The 14,878-nt window shown below is 37.5% G+C and overlaps 1 protein-coding gene across 1 annotated transcript in view; it reads right to left on the bottom strand.

Moving 5' to 3' along the window:
* Nucleotides 1–14,878, bottom strand: part of UBR5 (ubiquitin protein ligase E3 component n-recognin 5) — a 140,917-nt gene that overhangs the window by 33,618 nt on the left and 92,421 nt on the right. Inside the window, exons 22-36 of the mRNA XM_073330413.1 lie at nucleotides 12,768–12,894; nucleotides 11,686–11,837; nucleotides 11,128–11,223; nucleotides 10,521–10,644; nucleotides 9,469–9,566; nucleotides 8,652–8,800; nucleotides 7,109–7,200; nucleotides 6,080–6,226; nucleotides 5,856–5,974; nucleotides 5,638–5,764; nucleotides 5,407–5,536; nucleotides 4,951–5,111; nucleotides 3,252–3,491; nucleotides 2,153–2,276; nucleotides 1,155–1,266 (exon numbers count right to left, since the gene is read on the bottom strand). Of these exons, the coding sequence (XP_073186514.1) occupies nucleotides 1,155–1,266; nucleotides 2,153–2,276; nucleotides 3,252–3,491; nucleotides 4,951–5,111; nucleotides 5,407–5,536; nucleotides 5,638–5,764; nucleotides 5,856–5,974; nucleotides 6,080–6,226; nucleotides 7,109–7,200; nucleotides 8,652–8,800; nucleotides 9,469–9,566; nucleotides 10,521–10,644; nucleotides 11,128–11,223; nucleotides 11,686–11,837; nucleotides 12,768–12,894 (1,998 nt within the window). The remainder of the gene's footprint in view (nucleotides 1–1,154; nucleotides 1,267–2,152; nucleotides 2,277–3,251; nucleotides 3,492–4,950; nucleotides 5,112–5,406; nucleotides 5,537–5,637; nucleotides 5,765–5,855; nucleotides 5,975–6,079; nucleotides 6,227–7,108; nucleotides 7,201–8,651; nucleotides 8,801–9,468; nucleotides 9,567–10,520; nucleotides 10,645–11,127; nucleotides 11,224–11,685; nucleotides 11,838–12,767; nucleotides 12,895–14,878) is intronic.

Raw genomic sequence — 14,878 nt, 5'->3', positions numbered from 1 at the left:
GGTCTTAAGGCCTCAAACATAAAAGATTTACATCCGTCTGATATAAACATACGTTAGCAGTTCAAATTATTTTCTTCAACCTGTATTACTTAGCATTTGGCAATACTGTATTTTGTTTGACATCATGCTATCCATTTGCCTCTCTTTATGATGTCTCCCCAGTCATCCTATCTTCTCTAGTCTTGAAGAATCTAAATAACTGTCATCTAAAATGTTTGCCTTCTCTCTATTCACTCCACTTATTACATCATTAATATTTGTACTGAATAAAAACCAGTCCTTTTATGAATCCTTGGAAAACCCCACCTGATCTTTTCTCATATTTAATACTGACTATTTTGACTCATTTTTTAATCTATGCCCGTTTCTAGCCCGTAACTCTTGTGAGGGACTTTGTTTAAATGCTTTTTGAAATTTCAAATAAATTATATACATCAGTTTTTTTTTTTCTACTATTTTGCCGATAGGCTAAAAAGAATTGGTTTTGCTGTTTAATAAGGCTTGTCTATGCTTCCTGCTAAATTGGCAGTGCTGCGATCTATACAATGGTGTCGATTTAGCAGGTTTGGTGAAGACAAGCTAAGTCGATGGCAGAGTGCTCTCCCATTGACATCTGTACTCCACCTCCCTGAGAGGCGGAATGTAAGTTGGTGGGAGAGCATCTCTAGTCAACATAGCATGGTATAGACACTGCTGTAAGTTGACCTTAAGTTCCTTCAGAACTCTTGGATCATCATCATCAGGGCCTAGAGCAATTTGTTAGTCTTTAGCTGTCAATTTGTTCCATCACTTTGAAACCTCAATCAGTTAGTGTCCCATTTATTAGCTGAAAAGTGAAACTATGAAGTCTGTATTGCCTCAAAATTCTCTGTGGTGAAGACCATTGCTAAGAAGCCGTTAGCTTCTTTGCAATACCTTAGCCTCCTTAATTGCTCCCTTTATTCCTTGGTAGTTCAGCAAACTCATCTATTCTTTCACAGGCTTCCTGGCTCTGATGTATTCAAATTTCAATTTATTACTTTCTTTATGCTGTATTATTGTTAACTGTACTATTGTTAACTAGTTTGTCCAGAATCTTGTCTTTTAAAGGGGTGGGAGAGGGAGGAAGAGGAAGGAGAGATGCTCCTTTTGCATTATGAATGAAAAGTGTATACCATCTTCATCATGCTCATCATGTTGTCCTTCTGCTTCAGCATTTTCTTCTCCATGTTCTTCTTGTTCATCATGGTGGTCTTCTTCTCCAGCTACTCCCTCAACCACTTCAACCTGGAAAATGCTTTTTATTTTTATGCTGTAACATGTATATTTATCTTCATTCTATTCAAGTACAAGCTGTCTGCTTTTTCCTGAATTTTGTTCTGTGAATCATACTGCAAAGTGACAATTCTGTTTCCTGCAGCAATACTAGTATAAAATGGGCATACAATTCTGGTAGAGGTGAGGAGGAAGGCATTTATTTGCACTGGTTTGTGTGGCAGCTCATTTGACAGTTCACAAATGGAATATTATGGAACAGACAAGACATCCAAAAATAAAAGTTGCCTTGGACATCAGAATCTAATATTGAAAGGGAAATGTTGGCCACAAACACCAGGATTAACTAATCCTTTCTGAGTTTGTAGTATTTGTTTTGTTTTGTTTTTTAATCATCCACCTAGAAAACTACAAAGGATCTTATCTAAAGGACATCTCCTCTTGGTGGACCTATGCTCTGAAATCTACATATGTTAACAGATTGTTACAACAAAATATCACCTAACACACTTGAAACATGCAGCATGTAAAGGACTGAGTGTTACTTTAACAGTGTTCTGAATCATGTTCTAGTTTTGCAAAATTCAAACGTTTAAGAACATGTCTACACCACCATTCAGTCCAACCCCATTTCCGTAGCAAGACTGAACCATGTTCTAATCACGTCAGGCACTACTGTCTTGTAACGCAGACTTTCACCACACTTTTTTCCAGTGTACAGAAGACCTTACTTGCAGCATTCCTGGAGGCCACTGCAGTCTCTATACCATGTATATGCTCAAGTACTGAATTCATGACTTTCTAGCTCAGAGGTGAGTGCCATTGATTGATTATGCACTGATATTTAAACATCAAAATGCACATTATGTACCAAATTGCGAAAAATTAAGAAAATAACCTCTTCCACATCTGCTGATACAATATCATCTTGCTCTTCATCTCTGCCACGAACTGGCTGTGACTGGCTGATCCGTCTCTGCTGAGGATTCCTTATAATGTAGGAGGACTGAGACTGACTGGAACTACAACAAAATAGACTCATAAGTAAACTATGGCAACAGAAAAAATTACACTGTAAATATTTTTAACAAAGTAGTAGTCATTCACTTCCCTCCTCACAACAGAGCTAATCTAAAAATCTCGTGGAAGTGTGAGGATGGAAGAACAAAAGGACTTCCTCAGATTTAAATTACTATCAAATTAGGAGGACCAGCCTTTTCCTTTCCTTTCTTCCAGATAAAGAAAACACTTCCAAATTAGACTAAAATGAACAGTTAGATTATCACTTACTCAGCACATGTTCACCTTTCTGCAAACATACCCAAACAGCAGGAATTAATCAGTGTGTTCATGTACGTGGGACAGGATGACAGCACTAGTCAGTGAAAAAAGGAAAGTACCATGGGCACTAGCAAAGTGCTGTTCTTACCCAGCCATTAGTACTTCTCCAGTACTGCTGGACACCAGCATTTTTTCTGCTTATCTTCTGTCTAAAATTACTTGATCTAGAGTGTCTCCCCCTGTGATTGAGCTTCAATATCATTACCCCTTACTGCACTTGGGCTGGAATCAGACTGTCTTCATCTCTCTGTGTTCACAATACAGTCAGAGATTTGCTCTCATGCTCATTGGGGGTCTCCAGTAGCAGTTGCATTTCTCTGGACTCAGCCAAAACAATACCAGATTACCTCAGAACAACTGACTAGGTTTTTTCCTGCCTCCCATGCATTGTAAAAAGCATCCTGTATTCACACCCTTACAGGTCCAGATGCAAAGTACACAGGCGAGTTATTCTTTTATGATGTTCTGGTGGATGCTGCCACACAATTTTTTGTGATTTATATACTCATGGCCAAGTATTCTGGAAACATTTTACTTGTAATATGGAGCCTCTACATTCTGCTACTAAATACATCAAATGATTCTTTAAAGAACATTCCAAAACCATATTGTAGCAAGCACATAACGAGATGAATAGAATAAGTAGTTAACTTTACCTGCTAGATTGATCAGATGATGGTCTTGGTGGTAGAGGCTCCACAGAGAATAGTTCTTCACTGCCTTGCATGGCATCTATACTAGTGCTAGCAAGAGTAAAGGGTGCAGTAGGACGCGCAATACCCATCCTGACTGGAATAATTAGGGATTCCGCTACATTACACAACTCCTCCACAGCATAGGGTAGCAGTGCTTGGAATACTCGTTTACATTTTCCAATTGGTTGTGGAATAAAGTTGCTAGAAAAAAAAATGGTGGAAAGAAGAATCAAATAGGTAGGTCATCTTTTGAAAAAAAGTGTTTATAAGCTATATATGGGTAAAAATTATTAACCAATGACAGAATATGAGACAATATGTGTAATGCATTCTCAAAACTAAAGCAAAACACTCAGTCACACTGCAAGTGAAGCAAGTGAAGATACAGAAATTGCAATAATTTATGATGATGCTGGTCAAAAGAGGGTTAGAATTAGAGCTACTGGGGGAACCGTCTTCCCATCCTGCAAAGTTTTCAGAGAGATTTCCTAACTTTTCCTGTTCTGCACCAGTACAAAACAAACACAAAAAACAAAAACAAAAAAACAACAGATTCTCACCCCTCCCCCAGAACAGCCAACCTAGGGATTAGGGCATTAACATGGGATGAGAAATGTCCAGGTTCAAATCCCTGCTCTGCCAGTCTCCTACATTCCAAGTCAGCGTCCTAACCATCGCCAATAGTTATTCTGAGGTGTGGGGTCTCTGTTTTTTCTGTTGGAATAGTTCCACTTTGAAGACATTTCCATTAGAGCAGGTACTTGAAACTAAGTCTCATCCCAGATGAGCAGCCAACCACTGAATATTCTGGGGTGGGTGAGCCTACCTGCCTCCCTCCCTCCCCCTCTCCCTCCCTCCCCCAACAAAAAGTTTGCTTTAGCTTTTATCAGCATTTATTGAAAAATTCTCAACTAATTCTAGTTTGACTACTTCTTGTTAATACCTCAAAAATGAGGGAGCACAAATAAGTGTACTGTTGACAGAACAAAGTTGGTCAAGGCAGTACATTTTGTATAAAAAACAGAACCCTTTCAACATTAAAATTTAAGGTTCCTTTTATATCTTAACTAGAGTAAGGTCAGCACACAATTTATAAAAGCTCAGGTCCAATGCAGCACTGTGTAGAGCCATGTGTGATGTAAACTTCACAGTTCCACCAACACCACTCATCTTTGACCTGTGACACCTGACACTAAGTCTGGAGACACTACTACAAACTGCCAGTTGTGCTGAACTGTGTGACTATATTATGCATGCTGTTGTAGCTGTGTTGGTCCCAGGATATTAGAGAGACAAAGTGGGTGAGGTAATATCTAGCTTTTGAGCTACACAGAGCTCTTGTTCAGGTCTCTGTAGCGTGAAAGCTTGAAAGTGAAGTTGGTCCAATAAAAGATATTACCTCACCCACCTTATCTCTCTAATTACGCTATGGGAAAATAGAGACTAAAATAAAATAGAGACTAAAATAGAGAGTCAAACCATTCCTTTTTATATGAAACTTAAATATCATATGAATCCAGATCTCCAGAGGTAAAAGGCTAGTTTCAGAAGCCCCATGGATCAACTATCCCCACAGGACCATTTTAGTGTTTTCCTTATTAATGACTAAACACCAGTTCATACACATTTATTTATGTAATGAGTAAAACACAATCCTTACTTTTTCTTTTTGGATGAAGCCATTTCCACACTAAGAATAACAAAAACTCTTGCCACAGAACGCAGAAATCTCATTGTAACGGCAATAGCTTCTTCTCTACGCCCTGGAGTGTATTTATTTTGTAGCTCCTTTACAAGGGTACCCAGCAAAGTATCTAAAAGCTATGGAAACAACATTATAATGCATTATTTATGTGGTAAGAAATCACACTAGAAATGCTTAATGCGTTTTGTTTCAAGTGTCTAAATTAAAGATTCACAGAAAACTGGTATCTAAAAATGTGCTCGTTCCCTTAATGTAAAAAAGGCATATCAGTAGATCACATAAGAGCAGAATTGGATGGAAAACCCCATACCCTTTGAAACTGAATTAAAAACCAACTCTTAAACGTATCAATATCTAATGGATATTGCAGGATGTACAAAATTAATTTAAAACATGGCTAAGAGTGCTTACCAAAATGTCTGCTGTGCACTTGACAATAAGGCAATGTGTAAAACAGTCCAACCGAATTGTACCACTTTGCTGATTAAGGTAAACTTGTTCTTCAGGCAAAAGATGACCTATTCTACTGCTTGCACTAAGACTTGGAAAAAACAAAGCAAAATGAAAAAAAATTTATATAAGTTGACAGATCTCAAAAACAAGAGTTTAAAAAAAATTGAAATAATATTTGCAAATACACACGGGTCTTTATTCTCCTGGGAGCCAAACATGATCATAGATTTCAACGCATTCCAGTCTTGTAAAACACGTTCCAAAGCAAGCTGAGCAAATCGTGGAGGTTCTAAATCGTGATCAGGCATATCAGAATCTAAAGAGAAAACGAGGCAAGAGTGGTATGTGAGAAAGGGAGTGAAATGCAGAGACCTACATATTTTTCTTTTCATTGAAAAAAGGCTCACCTTCAGGATTTGCAGTTTTACGATTACGATCTTCCCTAATTCTAGGTGGTCTGTACTGGCAGTGTTCCACAGTTTGCCTGGCAACTGTCTGTACTAAAAATAATAGAAGATGTTCCCCCCTGTAATGCAGAATACATTAGTAAGAAAAATATTTAAAAACAAACCTGTCACATATTTTATTCCTTCTACTCCCTCACCCCAAGTCACTACAAATACAAACTTGCCTGCTATTTGGCATTGTGACCAGATTTGTAGTGGTAAGCAGTCTGTAAAGTAGGTCAAGACGAGCAGACTTCTGACCTGCAATTAGTGTTTTACACTTGCATTTTTCCCAGCAATCACAGTAGGCTGTTGGGGATGTTCGCTTGAGCCTGAAACAAATAAAAATCTTTACCATCACTGTTCAGAAATTCATTTTTAAAATATTTACTGAAGACAGCTTTTGGGTTTTTGTTTTTTTAAATAAATTTCATTTTCTACTATAAACTTTTTGAAACAGTAAACACGCTCATTTTAGAGAAAAAAATTACAATGCCTAAATAACTCAACTTTAGTTTATTGGTGTTCTGTTCTACTACTGATTTAGCATGACAGTTTCACTACACAGCTTTTCACATTTCAGATTACTTTTTTTTTAAAAAAATAAAAGGGATCTCCACAGCATCAAAAAGTTAAACTGAAAATCCTTTTTTCTACTGAAGAAAAATCAAAGATTCTTAAAAATGACAAGCACATCTTTGTGGGTATGAGCTGATAACTTGTTAATTTATATATGTTTGATATTAATGAAGCTGGGCTTAAGCGGTTTAATGAACTTACCTGGACTGTAGCTTCAAATTTGTAGCAATCAAATATTTTGGATATATATTTGGTTTCTAGCCCATTTATCCCTTGCTCAGGGCTACTTGTTAGGGGGAACATACTTTAAATTTGTTTTGATACTTCATAGCTTTGGTTCACATTTTATTCCTATATAAGCAAACTTCGGAGGTTGTGGTTGAATATGTTAACCATTTACTCTGTATGCCACTGCCTCCAGTCAAATAGCAGAAAGACTAAAAACATTTATGGATATAAAAAAAATGTATGGATATAGACTGGTTCATATTACGTTAATTTTTAATAGTTAATTAATATGCAAGTATTTTGTAGCATAAACTAATGAATTTGAAACAACTACTAATCAGAAGAGAAAGCAGTTAGTGAATGGAACCAATTAAGACATCAGTTTGTCTAACTCAGTGTGTACTTACTTGCAATCATGACCTTTGTGACAAACCCTTGCACATTCTGTGCAACAACAAAGAGATTCCAGTAAGCCACATGTTCGGCATTCAAAAATATCCTAGAATGAAAAAAATCTCCATTTTATAAACTTGAAGTTATATGCATAATTTCCCCCTCACGATGGATATCTAGTATCAATATTCACTTCAATATCAAAAATGTAGTGCTGGAAGAGACCTCAAAAGTTCATCCGGTCCACCTCCATCTTCTACAATAATACAGGATTAAGTATATTACAGTGTACTTACATACAGTAAAAGCTATTTTATCCAGCATGTTAGGGGGATGGGAGATGCCAGTAAGTGAAAAATGCTGGTTAAGGAAGAGAGTTTGGGTGCGGGAGGGGGCACAGGGCAGTGGGTTGGAGCACTGGGGGGGTGGGGGTGGGGGTGTGAGTGAGAGTGTGAGAGAGAGAGACGGGACGGAGGCTCACCTTGGGCGGCTCCCCACAAGCGGCGATCTGTCCTGGCTGCTCCTAGGCAAAGGCTGGCAGGCTGCTCCACGTGCCACCCACGCAGCTCCCACTGCCACAGTTCCCAGCGAATGGGAGCTGTGGAGCTAGTGCTCGGGGCAGGGGCAGCATGCAGCGCCGCCTGCCGCGCCTCCACCTAGGAGCAGCCAGGACAGGTCGCTACTTGTGGGGAGCCACCTGAGGTGAGTGCCCCCCAGATCCAGGGCCCAGCACTCGCTCCCGCGCCCCAACCTGCTGCCCCAAGTCCCCTCCTTCACCCAAATGCCCTCCCAGAGCCCACGCTCCACACCCCCTCTGCCAGACTATAAACCTCCTGCCAGATTATAAACCGGACTGTCAATGAAGATCAGAAATGCCAGTTTATAGAGCTTTCTGGTTGGTGAAGTACCAGATAAAACAGCTTTTACTGTACATTGCTTTCTTTTGGTATTCTTTCAGTAAAAGTGAAGCTATTAAAACTGAATGTCAAACTAAGGCAAGACTGAGCAACAGGACAGTTCTGGGGGAATAAAAGCAAGCTGAAAGGAAGACAACCTCAATTTTTAGAGCTGCATTAAGGCTTAAAGGGTGGCTGTAGTGGCCCTAGGGTAAAAATGGACTTTAAAAGTTGTTGAGTAGGTGCATTTTTGTTGGTTAATCAAAGACTGCAATGCCTCTAAAACCTTGCTTTTTAAAATATTCCTTTAACACACAATAGAACTACTGTGAAACATTTCTGCTAGTTAATCCTTCAGACTACAGAATACTCTGCTCACTTACAAATCTATGTCCAAGCTGTTCAGGGAAACAGCCCTAGAACTCTACTAGCAACAAGGTTTTGACCAAAAACAGCTACCGATTTATGTTTTCCATTTTGAGAAGTGGAACTAGATAAAGACGACTATAGCACAACTCCAAACTGTTAAAATGAATTAATAGATGAAGTTCATCTATACAAGAATAGGGCCACTGGTGTTCAGTAACACTAACTCTAAAGTACAGACAAGGCATAGTTTTAAACACTTTTTAATAAGTTAAATGGGAATGTGTTTCCTTACCTGATTAATGTGCTCTGCTCCAGTCCACGTAAAGCTGCATGTATCATTACAACACAAAACATATAAAGGAGAATCATCTGGGTTTGTGCCAGATGGGCAAACCATTCCCATGAACACATCTTCCTCTTTTTCACTAGAAGTTGCCTCAGCTAGAAAAATTCAAGCATAAGTCTTTTAAAACAAAGTTTTTCATAGTAAAATCCATTTTAAAAGAGTTAGAAATATGAACGACAAAATGCTCCCAATAATATTTAGAAGACTTCTTCTCCAACACACTATAGGTCTTCCCTACAAAGAACACCTGCAGATAACTATGATAGGAAGTTAAGCAGGTGCTTAAGTCTTCGCAGGAAGGGGACCTAAATGTGTACAGTTGCATCAGATATTATATTCCAAACCAGAAAGAATAAACTTAAGTAGTGGATCAAGTGATCCCTTTATATTACAGGAGTACTGTGAAGTTTAATCATTCAGCACTTTGAGAATACTATCTTAATTCATTAGTGTTTGTAAAGCAACAAGATCCTTGAATGAAAGGCCTTGTTAGAGCAAAGTAGTAGTATTAACAAAACTCCATAGCTATTATTAATACACATATTAGTACATGTTCTCAAATAGCAAATTATCCATGACACAGGCACCATATTTTGGGAGGGGTAAATTTTGAACACCAGCATTTACCCGAACGTATGAAATTTTACATAAAAGAATGCATGTTAGTTATGCATTCACTTACTGTCTTTCTATGTATGCCAAAACGAAAATTAAAAAAAGGAAACCGCTCGGTATGCATAAAACATATTTGAAACTCATTTACCTTTGGCAATTTTCTGTGCAGTTTCCAGAATGGTAATTGCAGCAGGGTACGCTCTGCCACTAACAGCAGACATAAATGGTGTCATACCTCTTGCATCTCTAGTAAACAAATTTGTAACGTTATTACCAAGTAAGTCGAAAAATGCTGAACTTGTAGTTACAATAGAAAGCTATGAAAGAGGCCAACTTAAACCTATATAAACAGGAATTAGCCTGGATAAATGAGGCTGCTGAATATTAGTACATATAAAGTAATAACCAAAAAGAATGAATTTTTTTGTGTAACAGAACAAAACTGGAAAGATTATAAAATAAAGTTAGTATAGCGCAGACACTAAGGAAAAGCAGGGAGTTGGTAATTTAATAATTTACCATATATTTAAAACTTTGTCACGTTGATTAAAGGGAGAAACGCAATTAATTAAGAGTGTCTTTTTTTTACTGTAATAATCTAAATAGTCTTTCATGAGAAAAGAATTCAAATGTTGCTTTAGTCCTCTTTGGTATCTTATAGCAAACTTTTATTGCACAATGGGCAATATGTCTGTCAAAGTTCCAGAGTTTCCTGACATTTAAGTAGTGTCCCTTTGTTTCTTAATTAGTATGAATTCTCCCTACTATGAATAGTTTATCAATTTTATCAATCTTGTCAATTGTGAAAATAGTTAATTTCAAAGCCTCGTCTTATCCAAAGATATTAAGTTGGATTCCATTTCATCTTTCTTCACAAAGAATCTCTAGATCTTGTGTCAATTTCTTATGATACACCCTTCTCCAATACAGCAGTATCACAGTGTTAAGTGCCTAGATTAAATATCCTCAAAGGGATTACTTGAGAAGTAAAGTACTCTGTAATCCATGTATCTGTGTGCACACACTCTTGCAGACATTCTGCAGTAATACTAGTTTAATATACCGTTTCATATTTAAAATTTGCCTACATATTGAAGACATTTTAACCAAGATGTTCATGAGTAAGTTTCAGCTCATGTACCATCTTCAGGGGACATTTGTTTTAAACAATTGCAGCACTTTTCATTTGAAAACCCTTACTTGGCTGATAGTAGTTCTCGAAGATAAGGTTGTAAAACGACACTATCACATAACAATTTCAGTATAAAATGAGCATTTGCCTTCCGATCCTTTGATTCTACTACAGACGGTTCGGTAGAAGGACCTGTAATTAGAAAAAATACTTCTGTGGAAACAATCCCTAAAGTGGGTCCCTCTTACAGGGGGTCATTTAATAAAAATAATTTCATCAAAAAGACATAGTTGTATTAAGGTTATCAATCATCACCTTGACTATGACAGTCTTGGCAGTTTCAGCAACACATGCATTTCACTGTATATAAAGGATGTAAGATTTGCGAATGTGAAATGTTATGAGCTGAAACAGATAGCACAATTTCATATTACTATTGACAGTTTTCACATGCACAAAATTTACAGGTAAATAAAAGTTTATGTGATGTTCTATTGAGCTGTGTTTTACATAAAAATAAGTTTAAGAATAGTGGTAAAATGCTGCTTCAAGCCAAAACTATCTGTATTTACAAAGAAGGAGCAGTTGGGATACACAAAACCTATCAAAAGGTAGCTTTTGTGATTCCCCCTTCCCCCCTTCTAAAGCATATCCAGATAAAGAGCAGGTTCTCACCTGGTATGGTGGAGGTGCTAGGTCCTGGGCCAGTGCCAGTCGCTGCTGTGGTAAGAGATCCCACAGCGGGGGCCAGGATAAAATCAATGTCACCATCTTTCAGTAAACAGAATAGCAGGATGTACATCAATATATAAAAAACATCCCTAACAACAAGCTTTTTCTGCAGTATCTAGCTACACTATACATCTGTTCTTTATATTTAACTGACAATTTGCTTTTAGCAAAAAGTCATGTCATTAGGCTGACATCAATGTAGCCAACATTATAGCAAAGTCTGGTTGTTAAAAAAGTTTGGCAACAGCATTTTAAACAAATTTTGTTTATTGTACCAGTTTGAATAAGTGCTTTTAAATTCTAAATCACTGCTTCCATACAAAAAGTACATCTGACTAGTCCATTACTAACATTACTTACTCTTCAGGACATTTTTTAAAATCTATACATTTCAGTCTCATACACTAAATTTTAGATTCACCTTTAAAGTCATTAGTTTCTTATTGTTTTTTTTAAAACCATGTTTAGTTTTACACTCAATTGATACGTTAGCAATCTTACCAGGATCCATTGCAGGAGGATCAGGAACCCAGCTGGGAGGAGCTATTGGTGGAGAAACTGGGTCCTGGTGATCACTAGATGAAGCTCCAGCTTCATGTCTACCCAATCCAGCTGCTCGCAAGGATCTTCTCATCATCTCCCTTAATCTCAAACTGAATACAAACCAAACAGAACAAATTCACTTCCACATTAAGTATATTACCTAATTATAAATCAAAGAAAAACTTTTGTAGTTAAAGGCAAACCAAACTTGTGGGGGGAAACACTTAATGAAATTAGAGGTCCTGAAGACAGCAAATAAATAGGGACACCTTGTGAGTTTATCAATGACTTAGAGCAACATAGGTACCATACCCTCTCACCCCCACCAATCCCTCAACAGCAATGATTAGTTGGGGGAGAAAGGGGAATAAGAGTTGCAAGAATCCAAGAAGCTTGCAGAATGGATCACTATAAAAGATATTAGGAGTATCAATTACAATATTACTCATTTATTTTGCCATCACAGAAATTACACTCTAATATATACAGACCACACACACTGAAATCATAAGCCTATCCTAGAAGTTTTAAGATGTAAATATAAGTAGCAATTTTCAAACACTTCTATAACACTTTTATTCCTGGACTCTCAAAGCACATTATAAACAGCAATTAATTAAAGCCTCAAAATCTCCAGGTTGTAGATAAGTACTAATACACAGTTGAAGAAGCTGAAGGCCAGAGTAGTTGAGACACGCCCACAAGTCTATGCTAGAGCTAGAAACAGAACCAAGCCTGTCTGGCCCTCACTCCTGCACTTTAATCACTACATCCCCATTTTCTTCTCCTTAATCTGACAACAGCACCTCATGCTTGACCACAGCTAAAAGGCAAAAAAAACCAAAACCCCCTTCCCCCGCCTTCGAGGATAGGCTTATGATTGCAGTTTGTGTGGTCTGCGTACATTAGAGTGCAATATCTGTGATGGCAAAGTAGATGAGAATATTGAAATTGCTATTCCTAATATCACCTTTTATAGTTTCATTAATATACAAGGGGTACTCAACATACAAAACAAGCTTGTTAAAACCAGTTTATACCTTCTGCTGCTTGATGATCCTGCCCGATTTCCTGGACCATTGCTTGATACTACTGAGATCGCATTTGCAATAGCCTCAACCGCAGAAAGCCTTTCAGCAAATGTATTCCTTTCAGAGCGCTCTGCTTCTGAAACATTAAGAAAAACATTTGGTGCCAAATTTTAAATAAAGTATCATTATAAAGAAAGGAGTTAAAACAAGGAACTTTATTACATCATAAAGACTTTCCTGCAAACTCTTTAATTTTTGTTTGTTTTAAATTCAAATTAGTCTTCCAGTTGCAAATTCCCTGGCTCTAGGAGGAAAGTATGTTGATGGGAAATGATTGCACAGAATATGCTTTATGATCTGCAAAAACATGGATCCTATGTTTTTCATTTTGCAAGTAGTATCCAGATATTACTGCTGTGTGCCTTATACATGTGTGTAATAATTATTGGAATAAGACTCTGGATTCAATGAACAAGGTGTAGAACTATTAGTATCTCTATATACAACAACCCAAAGAGTCTTAAATCTCTTCTAATGGCTGTACAAACACACAAAGGTCCTGAGTGCCAAAGGGAACCAGCATTTGAAAAGTCACTGCAAAAGAAACAATTGCACAGAGCTCCCCTCTGAAATTTCTCTGAGGTGTCAACCCAATAAAGTTCATCCAGATACTGACGACAAAACTATATCGTGCAGGCAATCATGACAAAAATCTATGATACAGCAAATAGGATCAGCAAGACATTTTCATTGGTTTGTGTATTAGAAAAAAAGTTTTACAAAAAAGTTGTAAAATTTGCATCTGATGAAGTGAGCAGTAGCTCACGAAAGCTTATGCTCAAATAAATATGTTAGTCTAAGGTGCTACAGGTACTCCTTTTCTTTTTGCGGATACAGACACTAACACAGCTGCTACACTGAAAAAAGAATTGTACAATTTAGTATAAACAGTTTCTCTCAAAGAGAACCGTTTTGTCTGGGTTACAACATTCCTGTGAAACAGAAAGCCACCTAAACACTACAGCACTGCGCTAACTAAAAATCCAGAAATTACTAAGGGCATGTCTTCCAGCGCTGGTGCTGCAACTAAACAGCCACGTAATGGAGAGAGTTCTACCTGCGCTATAAGAAAAAAAACACCTCCACAATACCTGCTCCCAGCGCTGGTGCACTGTCCACACTGGCACTTTACAGCCAGTGCTTGGGGGGGTGGGGGAGGGGAGAGGGGTGTTCTTTCACACCCGAGCAAGAAAGTTGCAGCGCTGTAAAGTGCCAATGGAGACAAGCCCTAAGTCATTTACTTTTAGTGCTTCTGTCTGGATAATGAAAAATTATAATCGACTATATTCTTCTATAGTCCTTTACTTACTTCCCTATGAAATATTCTAGTTCAGAATCTCAGAAAATAGGCATCAATAAAAGTCATAAGAAATACTGTTCAGCAACATACAAGCTAAAAACAAAACATTTCAAGTTAAGTAGTTAATGCAGTTTACAAGGTCATTTTCTGAGTTTATTTTATTCAGGCAGATAATGTGAAACTGTAAAAAACCACCACACTGGATTTATATTCCAAGTTAAAAAATTTCACAAGCATTTTCGTACCAGCATTTAACTAGAATTGCGTAAGGTTTCTACTTTAATATGGTCAAAGTTCCAAGGTTACAGTATTGGTACTGTCTATATAATAAAAGCATACATAGCATAATAAGTGGTACCGGTATTAGCATGTATATTTAACATTGCCTGACATTTTCTATTATAAGACCCTATTTCAGTTGCTTATAACTTTGCCAAATTCAAATCATTTGGACTGAAACTTCATGCTTACTGTTTTAGGCTTATGTCTTTTTCAAAAAGTTTAAGCCAAATTGGTTCAGCTGTTTCTCAGAAAGATGAACAGTTTAGTCCATGTTAAAAATTTTATAACTGTTTCATTGAGAAGCTCAAGCACACCCTCTTCAGAACCTGGAATTAAACCCATTATTCCTGAGTCAACATTCCTTTCTGCCATCCCTGTCTAGTGGCAGGTCAACAGAAGATAACCTTCTACCACTACTGCTACTGTTAGCTCAAGTAGGGAGGTCTGTGCATGGGAACTAAAGAGCCCAACCCTACTT

This window comes from Lepidochelys kempii, chromosome 2 (genome assembly GCF_965140265.1).
Source record: "Lepidochelys kempii isolate rLepKem1 chromosome 2, rLepKem1.hap2, whole genome shotgun sequence".
NCBI classification, from domain to species: Eukaryota; Metazoa; Chordata; order Testudines; family Cheloniidae; genus Lepidochelys; species Lepidochelys kempii.
Note: the sequence above shows the minus strand (reverse complement) of the source record. Positions and strands in the feature narration are given on the sequence as shown.